The sequence below is a fragment of the Lepidochelys kempii genome, chromosome 2 (assembly GCF_965140265.1).
Source record: "Lepidochelys kempii isolate rLepKem1 chromosome 2, rLepKem1.hap2, whole genome shotgun sequence".
NCBI classification, from domain to species: Eukaryota; Metazoa; Chordata; order Testudines; family Cheloniidae; genus Lepidochelys; species Lepidochelys kempii.
Genome location: NC_133257.1, coordinates 17,030,166 through 17,045,426, shown reverse-complemented (window position 1 = coordinate 17,045,426; position 15,261 = coordinate 17,030,166). Strand labels below are relative to the sequence as shown.

The 15,261-nt window shown below is 41.2% G+C and overlaps 1 protein-coding gene across 7 annotated transcripts in view; it reads right to left on the bottom strand.

Annotated features, from left to right (window-relative positions):
* The window catches only part of LOC140906347 (otoconin-90-like), an 85,881-nt gene extending 71,023 nt beyond the window's left edge, over window positions 1-14,858 (bottom strand). For 6 of the 7 annotated variants that reach the window (XM_073330099.1, XM_073330100.1, XM_073330101.1 and 3 more), the window contains exons 1-7: window positions 14,635-14,858; window positions 7,043-7,146; window positions 5,045-5,104; window positions 3,514-3,594; window positions 2,947-3,030; window positions 2,771-2,854; window positions 1,170-1,253 (exon numbers count right to left, since the gene is read on the bottom strand). In XM_073330099.1, the coding sequence (XP_073186200.1) occupies window positions 1,170-1,253; window positions 2,771-2,854; window positions 2,947-3,030; window positions 3,514-3,594; window positions 5,045-5,104; window positions 7,043-7,118 (469 nt within the window). In that variant the 5' untranslated portion in view covers window positions 7,119-7,146; window positions 14,635-14,858. Of the gene's footprint in view, window positions 1-1,169; window positions 1,254-2,770; window positions 2,855-2,946; window positions 3,031-3,399; window positions 3,595-5,044; window positions 5,105-7,042; window positions 7,147-14,634 lie in introns of those variants that run through there. The other variant, XM_073330105.1, reaches the window with a different exon arrangement.
* Window positions 14,859-15,261: the final 403 nt, after the last annotated feature.

Genomic DNA, 15,261 nt, shown 5'->3' with positions numbered 1-15,261 from the left:
CAAAAAATAGACCAAATTTGATTTTTTCCCCTTTTTTGTCCAAATTTTCCACAAAAAAAATCCCCATTTCAAACCAGCTCTAATAGCTACTCACCAGTATAAGAGGAGCCTAGGTTGGAAGAGTCCTTTCTTGAGTCTGGTTCACTCCCAAATGTACAGTTTTTTAAATAGCAAATAATAAATCAACAATTATTTTTAGAAAATTACCAAATAACTGCACCTCAGAATTTGAAGTATTCTTATTAATCTGTCTGTCAATATAGTTAGGAAATTCTGCAATTTTAAGGTAATATTATTTAAGGTTTGATTATGCAGTCCTTAGTCAAGTTGATGTGCAGTAGCTCAGCTGAGCAGTCTCTTTAAAGTCAGTGGGATTCCTTGTGGAGTAAATTGCTACCGGATGTAAGGAAAGTGTCAGAATCTGACTCTGAGTTATATAAGGCAATTCACAGGATTTTAAGGGTAACAACCAAATCAAATAATTTTCAAAGGGATATTTAGCCTCTAAAAATATTCAGGAAAAGTTAGTCCCACATTTTGGGCCAGATTCTGATACATATACTCAAGTTGAATAGTACCTTACACCAGGAGTAGTAATAGTAATAATAATAATAAAAAATAATATCCAGTGCTTATAATCAGTAGATCTCAACGCACCTGTAAAGGCATATCAAAGCACCAGTCTACCGGTGGGGAAACTGAGGCACACAGAGATGAAGTGACTAGCTGAAGATCACCCAGCAGGTCAGTGGCGGAGCTGGGACTAGAAGCAATGTCTTTGGAGTCTCAGTCCAGCGCTCTATGCACTAGGCAACATTGCTATCCCCTGTCCCACTGAAGTCAATAAGTACTAGTGGAGGAAGTTTGAAGGACTATTTGTGGAATGTGATACTAAAGTTGACTAAGGGAACCTTAATCCAGCCCTAAATTAATCCCTTTACATTTTTGGTCATATGTTACAAAGACTCCGACAATAATTCATTACATTATGAAACAGAGTTTTAATAAAAATATTTTCTCAAGGTGATTTGGTTTACAGTTGCAGCCCCTATTCTGGTGAGGTCAATACTGCTGATGAAGCAGTGGGGATAGCTACCACCTTAGTGTTTATAACATGTCCTTTTTATGTTCCAGGAGGGAACAGGACAATGATAAAAAGAAATGCACACCTGAGACGATCGAGGTGGATTTGAAAATTTCTGTGAGGTAACTGGTGGAGTTTCCAATAATATCAACAAGTAAAGCTGTAAAATCTAGAAGACAAAACAGAGCAGGTTTACAATCCAAGGCCCCAATCCAGTAGTCCATCCCTGTTCAGCAAAGCACTTATGTATGTGCTTCACTTTTAGGCACGTGCTTTGCCTTTGATTTCAGTGGTAATTAAGAATGGGCCTAAAGTTACGTATGGGCTTAAGCGCTTTGCTGAATAGGGATGGATTTATCTGTACATGGCCTATGTGCCACTGGAATCCCACTTAGGTGCTACAAAACTCCCAAAATAAGACTTACGTGACGCAGAGGCCTTCACTGGCCCTCTACACTGAAGAGAAAATCACATTTAGAGCCAACACTGTAGTATCAATTTTAGCAGCTTTTCAGTACATGGCATTTATATTACAGTGAACTTGTGTAACTTGGTTTAGGAAATCAGCAAGGGATAGGAAATACAGGCCACAAATGTAAGCTTAGCCCCCGTGGCCTTTAATTTGTAATATTCCCTTTCCCCAAACTTCTGTTTTTTTATCATCCAAACCTTTTATTACTTTGCTTGCAAACTCATAGACGCAGTTTTGTTTTGTGTTTGTACCATGCCTAGCACAATGTGCCCCTGGCCCATGAGGGGTGCCCTGATGGGCTATCACAATACAAATAATAAATAAATAATAAGTATTATGGTAGTGCCCAGAGTTCCCACGTGGTGCACAGGGATCCCGTTGTGCTAGGTGCTGCACACGCATATGTACAGATGTGGGTCCTAGCCCCCAAAAGTAGAAGAAATAACCAGGATTGTGGAATATCCTTTTCATATGTCACAGCTGGGACACTGTACCGGCCCAGAGCCGTGCTCAGGTTTGTGCAAGAACAAGGGGCACGGAAGCGCCAAATGACTCTGGAAAACAGCTGGATGCCAAGTCACCAGTGCTGGGAAATGGCCAGGTGCACAAAATGGGGAAAAAGTGGCCTCATACCCATTCTGGAATTTGAACAGTGCTCAGAGGAGGTGGGGGGAATTTGTGCAATGGAGCTTCTCACCCCACTAAACTGCCCTATATAGACCCCAGTCCTCTTTTGCTCCTTCCCCACCTCTGGGCTTAGAGGGGTTACTGCAGGCTTGGCCTGGAGGAACCCCTGGATATCTCTAGGGAACTGAGAGCAACTAGAGAAGCTAAATTGTACTATAAAATTGAACCCACAGATATCAGATATTGCTGGGAGGCTCTAGAGGGGCTGTCTTTCCCTCTTTCCCCTTGCATTCCCTATGAAGAAATGCAGGTTTTTTTCCCCAGTGGCAACTCATCTTGCCTGCTTGGCTGACAGCTCCTTTCCAGGGCTGCCAGCAGGGAGCGGTCTTCTGGTGCTCAGTTCACTGAGTCTGTCCAGTGCTTCAAAGTGGCCACTTACCATGGCTTTTGACTTCAATGTGACTACAGCACTCTCATGAAGAAAGTTTCAGGACTGGGGCTGAGAACCTACAGCTCAAATGGAAACAATTTGGCTTAAACACACTCAAACGCCAGCCCACTCTCAGTCAGACTGCTTTTACACCCACCTGTTAAGTCATTTGTCATGTTGTTTAAACAGTAGCAATACCTCATAGGGAACTTGCTGGGGTCAACATTTTTCAGGTTAGAAACTGCAAAGAGGGACAGTGGAAACTGAAATCTTGATGGATTCACCTTCTACAAAAATGCATTTGAGAGGAGAATAAAATGGTATGGTACCCACTGTTATAAATGGCGACCGAAACTTTGTGGAAGGCAAATGAGCTGTAAGAGGTAATGCTCAGCAGAGAGAAGAATTTTTTGGTACCTGCAGAAAAATGTGCAAATCTGTTAATGACTTCAGTGGGTTATTTATTTATAACCCAACTATTGAGTCTGATATAACAGTGACATGATTTTATTTCTAAATCACACCATAGACTGTAGGCAGATGCATTTGAATTTTGTTTTCATTGTGATCTAGCAGAAATAATTTTAAATCACCATTTTTAATTTTAAGCAAACAAAACTAGAGAGGCCAGTACAAAAATAGATGGGGAGAGGAGGGGAGGAAAGAAAGAGCGATACAACAAATGTGAATCAAAGAGATCATTCTAAAGACACCTTGTTAATAATTACACACACACACACACACACACACCATGCTACAGGAACTTGTCCAAATACAGCAGTATACCATAGTGTATTTTTACAGCTTTGTCCCCTAACTCCTTTAGCTCCATATTTCAACTTATGTGGAGCTGACGGTCCACGACATGCTTCACATCCTTTTGTAGCACAACCATGTTACCTTTGAGAGCTGTATTTAACATTCCGTTCACTAGTTCAGTCAGGTTAATCGCAGCCAGATCAACAGATTTGGCAGGCAGCTCTGAAAAAGAAGCAGCATTTCTGAACGTCAGACATTTGACAGGGCTAGGAACCTATCAATGTGCTGTGTATATATTCCTCTAAATGACTTTGATAAAGTGATTCAGTGAGATGCTGTCATCTGTGGGAAAATGAAAACATCAGATTGCTTATTAGGGCTAGAAAACAATGTGTGGTGACTCTGAGAAGCTAAATATACCATGAGTGCAATGCAATTGCTGATACTAGAATCAGGTGAGAACGGGAGGGGCAGTGCTATGTCAAAAGGAAGATAGGGCACTGTATATGCATTCACTAATTAAAAGGCACTTTTGACAGTGTTCCTCAGTGCTCTGCTGTGGATGCCAAGTTATTCAACAAAATCCTAGGATGTTGGAGTCCATTAACGGGCAACACACATTTTCATTAAAGTGGCATTGAAGCAGGTGCCCCTTTTTAAACCACACTCATCTGGAAGAAATTTTCTGTTAAATTTCCACCTGTGAATGTTGCACAGAATTGGAATGAAGATTCAGCTATTTTAATGAGGTGCCCTGACTGGCCAAGGAGAATAACCTAACTAGAGCTGGCCAAATTTTTTTAATTTGAGAAAATTTTCTGATCAAAAATTGCTAGGGCTTTTTTCTAACTGACAATTTTGTAGAAAATGTTTTGTTTAGTTCAGACAAGACCATTAAAAAACCAAGGGAAAGGGCAGAGGTGGAGGGTGTGGGATTGGGGCGGGGGCATGGATGAAAAACCCAAGCCAGAAAAAAAATCAGTGTTGGGGGGAAAAAAATTTCTATGACAATGTCTTGCCCATTTTTGACCAGCTCTGAACCAAACATGTTCCAAACTTGGGTATTTAGAACAACAGGAAAGCTGCAGTACATACAATGCAGCAACTAGGAGCGAGGAAGAGACATAGAAGCCACACCATATGCTATAGAAATCAAACCACTCCTCCTCCTCGATAAGATAAGATAAGGTTAGCAGGACGGTTTCTGGAACATAAATGGGATTGTAACCTATGGTCAGGAGGGTGCCAGCTGCTGGAAGCGGTGTCCGGTTTGGGTACATGTTAGGATGAGAATGAGAGAGTCTGAGGGAACCAACAGTTGGGAGGAGGGAGTGAGCAACATCAGGGGAAGGCTCATGGAAAGACGGATATCATAGGAAGCAGCAGAAGAGTGGTCTTCAGGTTGCATGATAACCAGGGAAATGGCTGCTAAGTCACTATCCAGGCTTTCAGGGGAGTGAGGTGTCAGGAATGGGGTGCGGTTGTTTCAAGCAGGGTAGCAGTAGGGAAAAGTGGCTGTGGAAGGGTTTGCCTGGCTGCAGTTCCTGAGTGGAAATTACTGAACAGGAGTTCACTCACCAAGTAGCGCCCATTGGGCTAGCTACTGTACTTCTGACTCAGACTTAACCCCACACAATCAGAGTAACTTCTGAAGCCATGTGCCAGGCCTTACCTGCAGTAGCCAGCACTGCCATGTTCTTCTCCTTCTTATTTTCTCCTTTTATGCCTGCAGCTGTAAAATGGAGAAAGTGAAATCTGAGAAATGACTTTCCCACTCAAATGACCAACCAGGAATCTCAAGGGGTTTCTCTGTTCCTCTAGAGTGTTATGGCTGTGAAATGGTTGGACAATAGTACTGCGAGCTAGTCCATCATGCAGAGCCACAAGTTACTTCTAACAGCAGCAGAGCGTATACATGCCAACAAGAAAGACCTAGCTTTTAAAGGAACAAAGGTTAAGAAATTAGCTTTCCTCTCCCCTGCCCCCTCCCTGGGCCTGATCCTGCTTTCAGTGAAGTCAATAACCTAACACCTTTCAACTTCAGTGGTACAGAAACAGGCCCTTGATACAAGTGAATAACTTCCTTTAATAGGAATCAAAGGAAGAAGAGAGCCACCAAGTGTTCTAGAGATTTAGAGACAGGCTTGCAAGCATGATTAACCATAAGATGCAAAGGATGATGCAGCATGCCACCCTGAAAACGGTGACAGCTACAAGCCCGCTAATTAGTCAAAGCATGCTATTTGATATGTTACTGCTTCTTCTGGGTAGTCATACAGCTAAGGTGCTGGGCTGGGATTCCTGAAATCAATTCCTGGCACTGCCACAGATGTCTTGTTTTATCTTGGGCAAGTTACTTAATCTCTCTGTGCCTCAGTTCCCTGTCTGTGAAAGGGGAATAATAATACTTCCTTTGTTTGCCTTATAAACTCTTCAAGGCAGGGACTGTCTCTTATCCTGTGTTTGAACCATGCCCAGCACAGTGAGCCCCTGATCTCAGCTGGAGCCACTAGAAACAACCCTAACACAAATAAGACATAAGAATGGTAATGTTGAAGAGGTAGGCGCAACAGTGCTGGCGAATGAAGTCTTCCATTTATTTGCAGATCATGTGGCTCAGACAGCATCAATTCAAATTTCTCAGGCCAACATGCCTCTCTACCTTAATCCTGGTGTAACACCAATGACCTGTAGGCAGGCAGGATAGAACCTGGGACCTCTGAAGCTTAGTGTATGAGCCTCTACTGCATGAGCTAAAAGGCAGATCCCGCTAAGCCAGCTGTTACAGACTCATCAATCTATAGATGATCTAGGTGCACTAGAGGGGGACAAAGCACCACACAAAGTGGGCATGGGCTACACTGGCAGGCTCAAGAAGATGGTTCATTGTGAATCCCACCAATTGCTGGCCTCTCTGGTATGTTAATTAGTTCTAACACCTCTGTGACACAGAGGCTCTGAGGCAAAAAGTCTCATTCTTTGCAAACACCTCTCCTCAGACCTGAAAATGCACTATACCAAACACATATCTTACACACATCTATTTATCCATAAAGAAAAATATATAACATATCTACAGAGAGCTCATAACTTGTCAAGATTCACAGTCATTGTGAGATGCCTGCATGGGTAATATTTAAGGAATAATGTATTTATACTGAAATAATGCTTTATGGACTTGGGGTAAAACTTAGTCACTGGAGCCAATATGTCTCAGTGATGGCCCATTCAGAAAGGTGGGACTTGTCACCCCGTCCTATCTAGCAGGTGATGCCACAGAATTTCAGCCAGTAATAGCATTTTAACTACCTAAGGAAGTGGAGAATCAGGCACCCTGGCCTCAGCCTGTATTTTGTATCTCCCTTAGGTGACATGTCCTGCTGCAGTTTCCACGATATGCATCTGAGGAAGTGAGCTGTGGCTCACGAAAGCTTATGCTCTAATAAATTGGTTAGTCTCTAAGGTGCCACAAGTCCTCCTTTTCTTTTTGCGAATACAGACTAACACGGCTGTCACTCTGAAACCTTTTGGCTTTGAGACTCATGGATGGGAAAAACATTTTAGATGTTCCCGGGGCAATATCAAAGTGCATGTGCTGGGGAAATTACTTTATCATGTATCAAAATAAATTGCAGGTGAAAGTGATGTTTCAGAAACACTTCACACTTACCCAAGTTCCATACGAGAAGGAGACATAGAAATCCTGTACTCAATTTAACAGGCACATGCTGATGGAACCATGGCATTTTGGAAACCTACTTCCAGTCGCTTCAACTGTTTTAGGAGAAAGAAACAAGATTTTGGTGAGCCTACGTGGATCCAGTGCATTTGTTAGTTTCAATGTTTCCAACTTTTGCAATATTTTGTGTTGTTCTTAATCTCCAGATCCTAGAATCACGTGAGAATCTCGGCTTTTACTTGAGAAAAAAAAACAAAACAAACTAAGTTTCTCACCCTTGTGATTGCAGAGAAAGCTAAGAAAATGTGACCTGAAAGCTAAAAATCTCAGAAGGCAAAAACAAAAACCCAAATCAAAACAAAACAAACAAACTAACAAAAACCATGAACAAAATAAACCAAAAATCTAGAATTTCTTATTTGTGATTTTTTATTCAGCCTCATGACATTTTGGGCGCTGACTCAAGGTTTTTGAATGATTGGGACTGTCAATACTGCAGTTTACAGATGTTTCAAAGACTCATACTTAGAGCTGGTTGGGGAAAAGAGAAAGAAGTTCTGACAACTTTTCTTTTAATTTATCCCCTGCCTGTTTTTTCAGTATCAGAAAATGTCAGCCAGCTCCATCGTTGGCTGAAACTCTGGGGGGAAGATTTCATGAAAATGCAGTCAAAAGTTTTTCTAATTTAGTTTTCAATGGCAACCTTCTCCGTGCTTGATAGTTAATGGTAAGAATATATATTGAACTCTTCTTAGCCTCAGGATAATACTGTTTGATTACAAATTATTACCATTTCTATTAACCCAGTCATCCTGATATTTAAATTGTTAGAAACTAAAATAAATTCTGAAAATAGTTGAAGTATGATTCTATTGTAAAAATAGTACTAAGGGATTCCATTTTTAGTGTGTCCATGTTACATTTACTCCTCTTACAAGTGAAAGATGTTTCTCCTAACTGCTAGCCTTGCAAACTCAAACTGGGATCTGAGAGTCAAGCTGAATTCTTTCTAGCTAATGAATCATTACCATTAATAAATAACAATAATAATGCCTAGCTCTTATATAGCACATTTTTGTCAATCTCAAAGCTTTTTACTGAGGATGTCAGAATTATCCTCATTTAACAGATGGAGAAACTGATGCACAGGGAGATGAAATGACTTGCCTAAGTTCATTCAGCTGGCCAATGGCAGAAACAGAAATAGAATCTAGTCTCCTAAGTTTTAGTCCAATATTCTATCATCCAGACCACCCTGCCCCACCACCTGTCCAAGCCTATTGCCTTTTGGGCACAGGTTTAGCTGAAGGCAGACAGTAAGGTAATGGGGTTGGCCAGGTGACCCTGCACTTGGAACTTAGTTAACAACTCTATTGATGAAGCATGAGACAGCCAATAACAGTTTACTGTCCCATTGTTTTATAGCGTCTGTAGAATTGACAGGAGTGAAGAAGAGTGAAACCCACTGAAGTCAGCAGATCTGACTGAGTACAAACAGGGAGCAGATGTGCTGAGTAGGGAGGTCTAAGAAACTGTACTTCATCATCATCTGGTCATTTTTGTTGAGCAGTTATGTATGGTAAGCCAAATGGGTTTTTTAAGGCACTTGTCTATGCTGAGAGTGGTACCGAGCTGCTCCACCCCAAATCAGTCTTTTTGGGAGGGTCAGAGGGATGGGAAGAGAGATGCGTTAGCAAGAGTTATGCTAAATTTTAAATGTTAAGAGGCTTTGTTTAGCCACAGTGGGCAAAAAGTTGCTTTAATCTGCAAATATGTTATATAATTATATTAAGAATGGCCCTAGTCACATGATTAAAATTAAGCACATGGTTAAGTGTTTTCTGAATCAGGGTCTAAAACAGCATAAGTAGCCTTGATCCACTGTGAAAGAGAACCGATGGAAAAAGACCAGAATTTGCCAGCCAGATATCACTGCAGGAAAGGTAAGTGAGAGCACAAAGCATGCTTTGGGACGCATGTCCCTACTGCAGCCTGTGGACAGCATGTGCATAAAGCAAGCATCAGTGACACACAAGTTTCCTTTTTGTTTCTTTGCTCTCTTCCGCTCCTAAGAAGATTTGACAAATTTGTTTAAAAAGCAAAAATAATTTGAACACAAATATTTAAGCCAAACTCCCTCATTCCGTTGGCTCAAGGATGTTTCCTGTTTTATTTCTTTCTGTTGTGTGCGTTGAGTGAATGCCTGAGGCAGGCTCACTGTGGTAAAAGGAGAGCAAATTCCCTTTACATGCTCAATCTGTCTCCCAAATAAACAAACATGAAACAAAATTAACTGCTTCGATATGACAGAGGGGAAAAGACCTCTGGGGACTGTAATAACTAAAAACTCACTACTTCACCCACACAACATAGCTTGGGAGTCTTGTGGCTCAGGGAGGGAGTCTCCCTCACTAGGCTGCCTGGTTTCCAGGGGCACATGAGCTCTTTAGAATGGCGTGCAACTTGTTTCTCACAAATTTATTTGAGCACAAGCTTTCGTGAGCTACCGCTCACTTCATCAGATGCATGCGGTGGAAAATACAGCAGGGAGATTTTATATACACAGAGAACATGAAACAATGGGTGTTACACACTATAAGGAGAGTGATCAGGTAAGGTGAGCTATTACCAGCAGGAGAGAAGAAAAACCTTTTGTAGTGATAATCAAGGTGGGCCATTTCCAACAGTTGACAAGAACGTGTGAGGAACAGTAGTGGGGGAAAATAAACATGGGGAAATAGTTTTACTTTCAAATGCTGGAAATGGCCCACCTTGATTATCATACAAAAGGTTTTTTTTCTCTCTCCTGATGGTAATAGCTCACCTTACCTGATCACTCTGGTTACAGTGTGTATGGTAACAGCCATTGTTTCATGTTCTCTGTGTATATAAAATCTCCCTGCTGTATTTTTAACCAACAATTATCTGTCTAAGATCTTTTCTTGGCACATCCGTACATCTCTGAGAACAGGAGGCTTCATCTGGCACACAGCAAAGCACAAGTAAGAGTAAATGGGAAATTTTGCCGGTGTAAGAACTGCAGTATCAGAGACTGCAACAGTATCAGCAGGTGGGGCATAACATTGTGTTTGTGGAGGGAGGGTCTATAAAAATGATGATTTCCCACCCATTATTCCATCATGGAAAGGTAAACCATTATTTAAATATACTACACTCAGAATCCTGAGAACTTCCCCTCATCAACATTTGGTCCTCAAATCCCTTTAACACATGACTACCCCTCTGATATAGAGCCACAAGAATGATTCAAGTTCTGGAAAAACTTGATTACAATGAGAAATTTGAGAAGCTCAATCTATTTAGCTTAACAAAAAGAAGGATAAGAGTTGACTTGATTGTGGGGTGAAATCCTGGAGCCATGGAAGTCAATGGGAGTTTTCGCAAAAAGAAAAGGAGTTCTTGTGGCACCTTAGAGACTAACCAATTTACTGGAGCATAAGCTTTCGTGAGCTACAGCTCACTTCATCGGATTCATATGAAGTGAGCTGTAGCTCATGAAAGCTTATGCTCAAATAAATTGGTTATTCTCTAAGGTGCCACAAGTACTCCTTTTCTTTTTGCGAATACAGACTAACACGGCTGTTACTCTGAAACCTGTCATTATGCAATGCGAGTTTTGCTATTGACTACCATGAGACCTGAATTTCACCCAGGATCTATGAGTACCTGCATAAGGAGATATATCTGAAACTAGAGGATTCTTTAATATAGCTGGTCGGATAGGAAAATTTCCACAGGAAATTCTGATATCTGTTTTTGTTCTGAATTTCCACAAAATGAGAATTCCAAACAATTTTGATTCAGAACTCTCAGAATGTTTTGTTTTGTCAATATTCAGTTGTTTTGCTAAACTACTGTTGACATGTTTCATTTTGATAAGATACAGATGTTTTGCTAATATCAAAACATTCTAATATAAAATATTAAAATATAAAAGTTGAATCAAAACAATAAAGTTGGAACAAACTGTTTTTACCTTATTAAAATTAAACATTTTGACATTATTGAAATGAAATGTTTTGACATCAGAAAAATGAGAAAATAGAAATGATCTTGCCTGTCTAAAATGTTGTTGAAACGGATACATTCATGCAAAATGTTTAGGGTTTGATGAAACTGCATTTTCTGATGATAAACTGGTTTTTTGACCAGATCTACTCTTTAATCTAGCAGACAGCAACATAACAAAATCCAATGGCTGGAAGGTGAAGCTAAACAAATTCAGACTGGAAATAAGGAATATATTTTTTAACGGTGAGAGGAACTGACCATTGAACAGCATACCAAAGGATGTGGTGAAGTCTGTACCACCTCAAATCAAGTTTGGATGTCTGTCTAAAAGACATACGGTAGCTCAGCCACACGCGATGACCTGTCTTATACAGCAGGTCAGCTGAGAGGAGTCTAATGATTTCCTTCCGGCTTTAAAAATCTATAAATTTATGAAATTTCAGGTCCAGTCCTGCTCTTATTAGAAACAATGCACATCTGACTATTGACCTCAATGATAACCGTTTTTTTGTCCTACAGTTATTTAGATATATAGGGTCAGAGGCAGATTAAGGTTTCCTGGGGCCCTAGGCCAGAGCAAGTGGGGGGTCCCTTTCTGCCCCTTCCTCAGGGCCCAGCCCATTTCACCTGGGGTCCCCTCCTTCCTGCCCACTGCAGCCTTGCAATCCCTTTTGCTCCTTTCTGCACCCCCACTGGGGCCCCAAGACCAGAGAAGCTCTCTCACTGCACGACTGCCCCAGAGCCGCAGCAGGGAATGAGAGCTCCTCCAGTCCTGGGGCTGCAACGGGGGTCCAGGTGCTGGGGCTTCCATTGTCACCCCCCGTGCTTCTGAGGGGAACCAGGGTTGGGGCACTAGGGCTTCTCCTGCCTTGCCTGCCTGGTGCTTCTACTGGAGAGCGGGTTGGGCGCAGGGCCTTGCCCTGCCACCCCGCAGCTTCTGCCGCAGATGGGATCAGTGGCCCTTGTGGGGGCTGCTGATGGGGGCTTCCCCTGCCCAGTGCTGCCACCGCAGAGTAGGGGTGAGGATCCAGGTTTCTGCCACTGGTGGCGGATATTTTCTAGGGGGCGCCCAGTTGGCCGGGGCCCCTGGGCACAGGCCCCGTTGACCCAGTTTCAAATCCACCACTGTATAGGGTCCAATTCAGCAAAACTTTTAAGCATGTCTGTAAGTGCTTTGTTGAATTGAGGCCTCAGAGTTTTGCTGAGTAATTAGCCTACACCAGGGGTTCTCAGCATTTTTCTCTCTGAGCCCCCGCCCTCCCCACCTGCACCACAACAACCGTTTTTCAGTAGATCAAAAGCCGGGGCCAGCATTAGGGGGTAGCAAGCAGAGCAATTGGCCAGGGCCCCATGCCACAGGGGGCCCCCGCAAAGCTAAATTGCTCCAGCTATGGCTTCAGTCCCGGGTAACGGGGCTCAGGATTCGGCTGTCAGCCCTGGGTTCCAGTAAGACTAATGCTGACCCTGCTCTCTGATTTATTTTGAAACCTCTCTGAAACCTGCTCCCGGCCCCTCAGGGGACCCCTGACCCCTGGTTGAGAACCACTGGCCTACACTTCAATTTGTTATTTTGGGAGGATAAAAGAATCACAGAAATTATTGATGTTTGTAATTGCATTTCTCAGAATGACAAGGTTTGCCAGCATAGCTGTCATTCATTCTTTTGGTTCAACAAATGTTCCCAGATAAAAAGGGGAGTTCATCATGTATCCAGGTACTTTCCTAGCCAAGTTTCAGATTCTTTGACAGTTTGTTTAAAACTGATAGAGAGCTCAACAGTGCAGCAGAACAGGGGAGGAAGGGAGGGAGGGAGAGAGAGACCTACAATGTGTGCAATATTGCATGATATAACAGAGACTGGAGAAAGCAAAGCTTGCAGTGGGCAAAGCAGAGGTGGGAGATAGAGGAACATAAAAATTGCCATACTGGAAAAATTAGGAGAGAGATGTAAAAGGGAATGGGAAAAGTCGCCAATATAACAGAACAAGAATGAAGTACAATGATTTGAATGCTAAAATACTGTGGCTCTGGAGAGATACCTACATCTGTCCCTAAATGCTCCCTATAGAATGGTCTGAGTACTTCTGTTTAACTCTATCCAGTGTATTAGAATATTCAGATTTTTAAATCAAACATTGTCATTCTGCATTAGAAACTCCCACCTGATATTATACCATAGCTATTGTAGCATGATGAAAACATGATATGGAAAGATAAATTCTCATAAAATAAATCTTGAAATACTGCTGGGGAAGAGAGATGTAACCACATCAAAGAAGTGAAAGCAGCTTTGAAGTAGGATTAATATACATTACTAAAGGTTTGATCATGAACTGACTTTATGTTGGTACAAGTTTTGCCTCAGGAAAGAATGAAGGATTTAGCTGTAGAAGACAAATGCCCAGCTCATTTAACTATAATGGAAACATCCTTGTTATAATTTTTAATGGTATCTTTCCATTTTTATTGATACCAATGTAAGCTTTGCAATGAGTGAAATGCACAATTGGGCTAAAAATATACAACTTTTTCACTGTCAAAACTAAAAATTGCCAATGATCGTCATTTGACAATGTCTTTTAGATTGATAAGACACTCAGCACTAAAGAGATGGGCATGACATAAAACACACAGATAGACCCTGCAAGCTTTGTTCCAGTGACCATTTTCCTCCCTAATATTTCTCACGTGTAGGTTGACAGTCAAGCTCCTAGCCACAAATACTGACACCAATCAATCTGATATGATAATTCAGCTAATTATTTATTTCAAATTAAATTTTACTGTGTTTTCATAGCTTGAACCAGGTAACCGACGCACTTAAATAACACGTAAGCTTTTAATCCCATCCAATGTTTCTAAAACCCAGATACAGCAAAAATGGTTTTGGTGTGGATAACAACCTCAGCAGTTTGGGTTACACTTATGTGACCCTAGAGATTCAGGACTAAGTACCTCTTCATTAGTCTCACCAAACAAAGATCTCAAGGTAACTAACTTATTAGCTATGCTTCATTTTCACCCACTTTAATGTGACAAGTAACCGTGCAGGTTGAAATGTTCTCTTTTTTCCAACACAAAAGGAGTCCAATCAGATATCAACTGTTTTCTCCCCTTATCTATAGTGCTAAACAGAGCAGAACAGAAGTTAAGAGGCTGAAGGAGAGAAAAGGGAAAGACCTTGCATACTAATTTCTCTATCTCTGTTCAGTTCCAAGATTTAAAGGTCACCCTTTCAGGTTTAAAACAAACTTTGAAAAACAGGTTTAAATAAATCTTCTCTGGCTAATACGAAAAAAGAAGTTTGTTCTTGACAGAATTTCTATCATCACCTGATTTGTATTAGATCAAAAGTTTACACTTTCTACAATAAGTCTGAATTTAAGAAATCATATGTTATAAAAACTCTCTCCTAACACTCTTCATTCTTCAGCCTCAATGATTATTAACTGCACAGATTGAAAAAGATTCTTTTAGGTACCTCTCCATAGCAGCACCATTTAAAACTATTCACAATGTGAATATCTAGTAACCTTTTAATACTGACTTACCTGGCTTCTCCTGATATGACGATTAACTTCAGAGAGTTTAAATAGACAGGAGGTTATCACACTGTTTTAATAAAGTCTTAGTGAAAGATAATAGTCTGCGAGTGGACAGGCTTGATAAAATTGCCTTAAAAAAATCTTGTGAAAATGGTATTATAATCCCAAAGGCAACTAGGCTAAATGAAATAGGATCATGTACAAGCAAAATGCCTGTGGTATGTCCTGAACTGAATCCCTAAATGGAATGACTTTGCAGCAGTCCAGGTCAGGATGTGAAACCACTTTGGGCAGTAATTACTTACACTGAGAAATAGAACTGAAAGGATGTTTTTCCCCTTTAAAGGGACAGAGCCTTCCAATGTAATTAGGCCATTTTTGATGCTACCGGTTAGTCATTCTGGACAATGGATACTATGGATAGGTCTGAAGAAAGTGGTGTAGGAAAGCTGAAATACAGCTCAACTACAGTCAACTAGATGAGACTATAGTGGTGACATGAAGTAATAATGATGACACTGAGTGATGTGTCACTACTCTACCCACTGCATCCAAAGCATCATAGGAGGAAATAAGAAGCTCAAAGAAAGGTTCCATAACCACCTCAGTCCATGGAACTCAAGGTGCTCTACA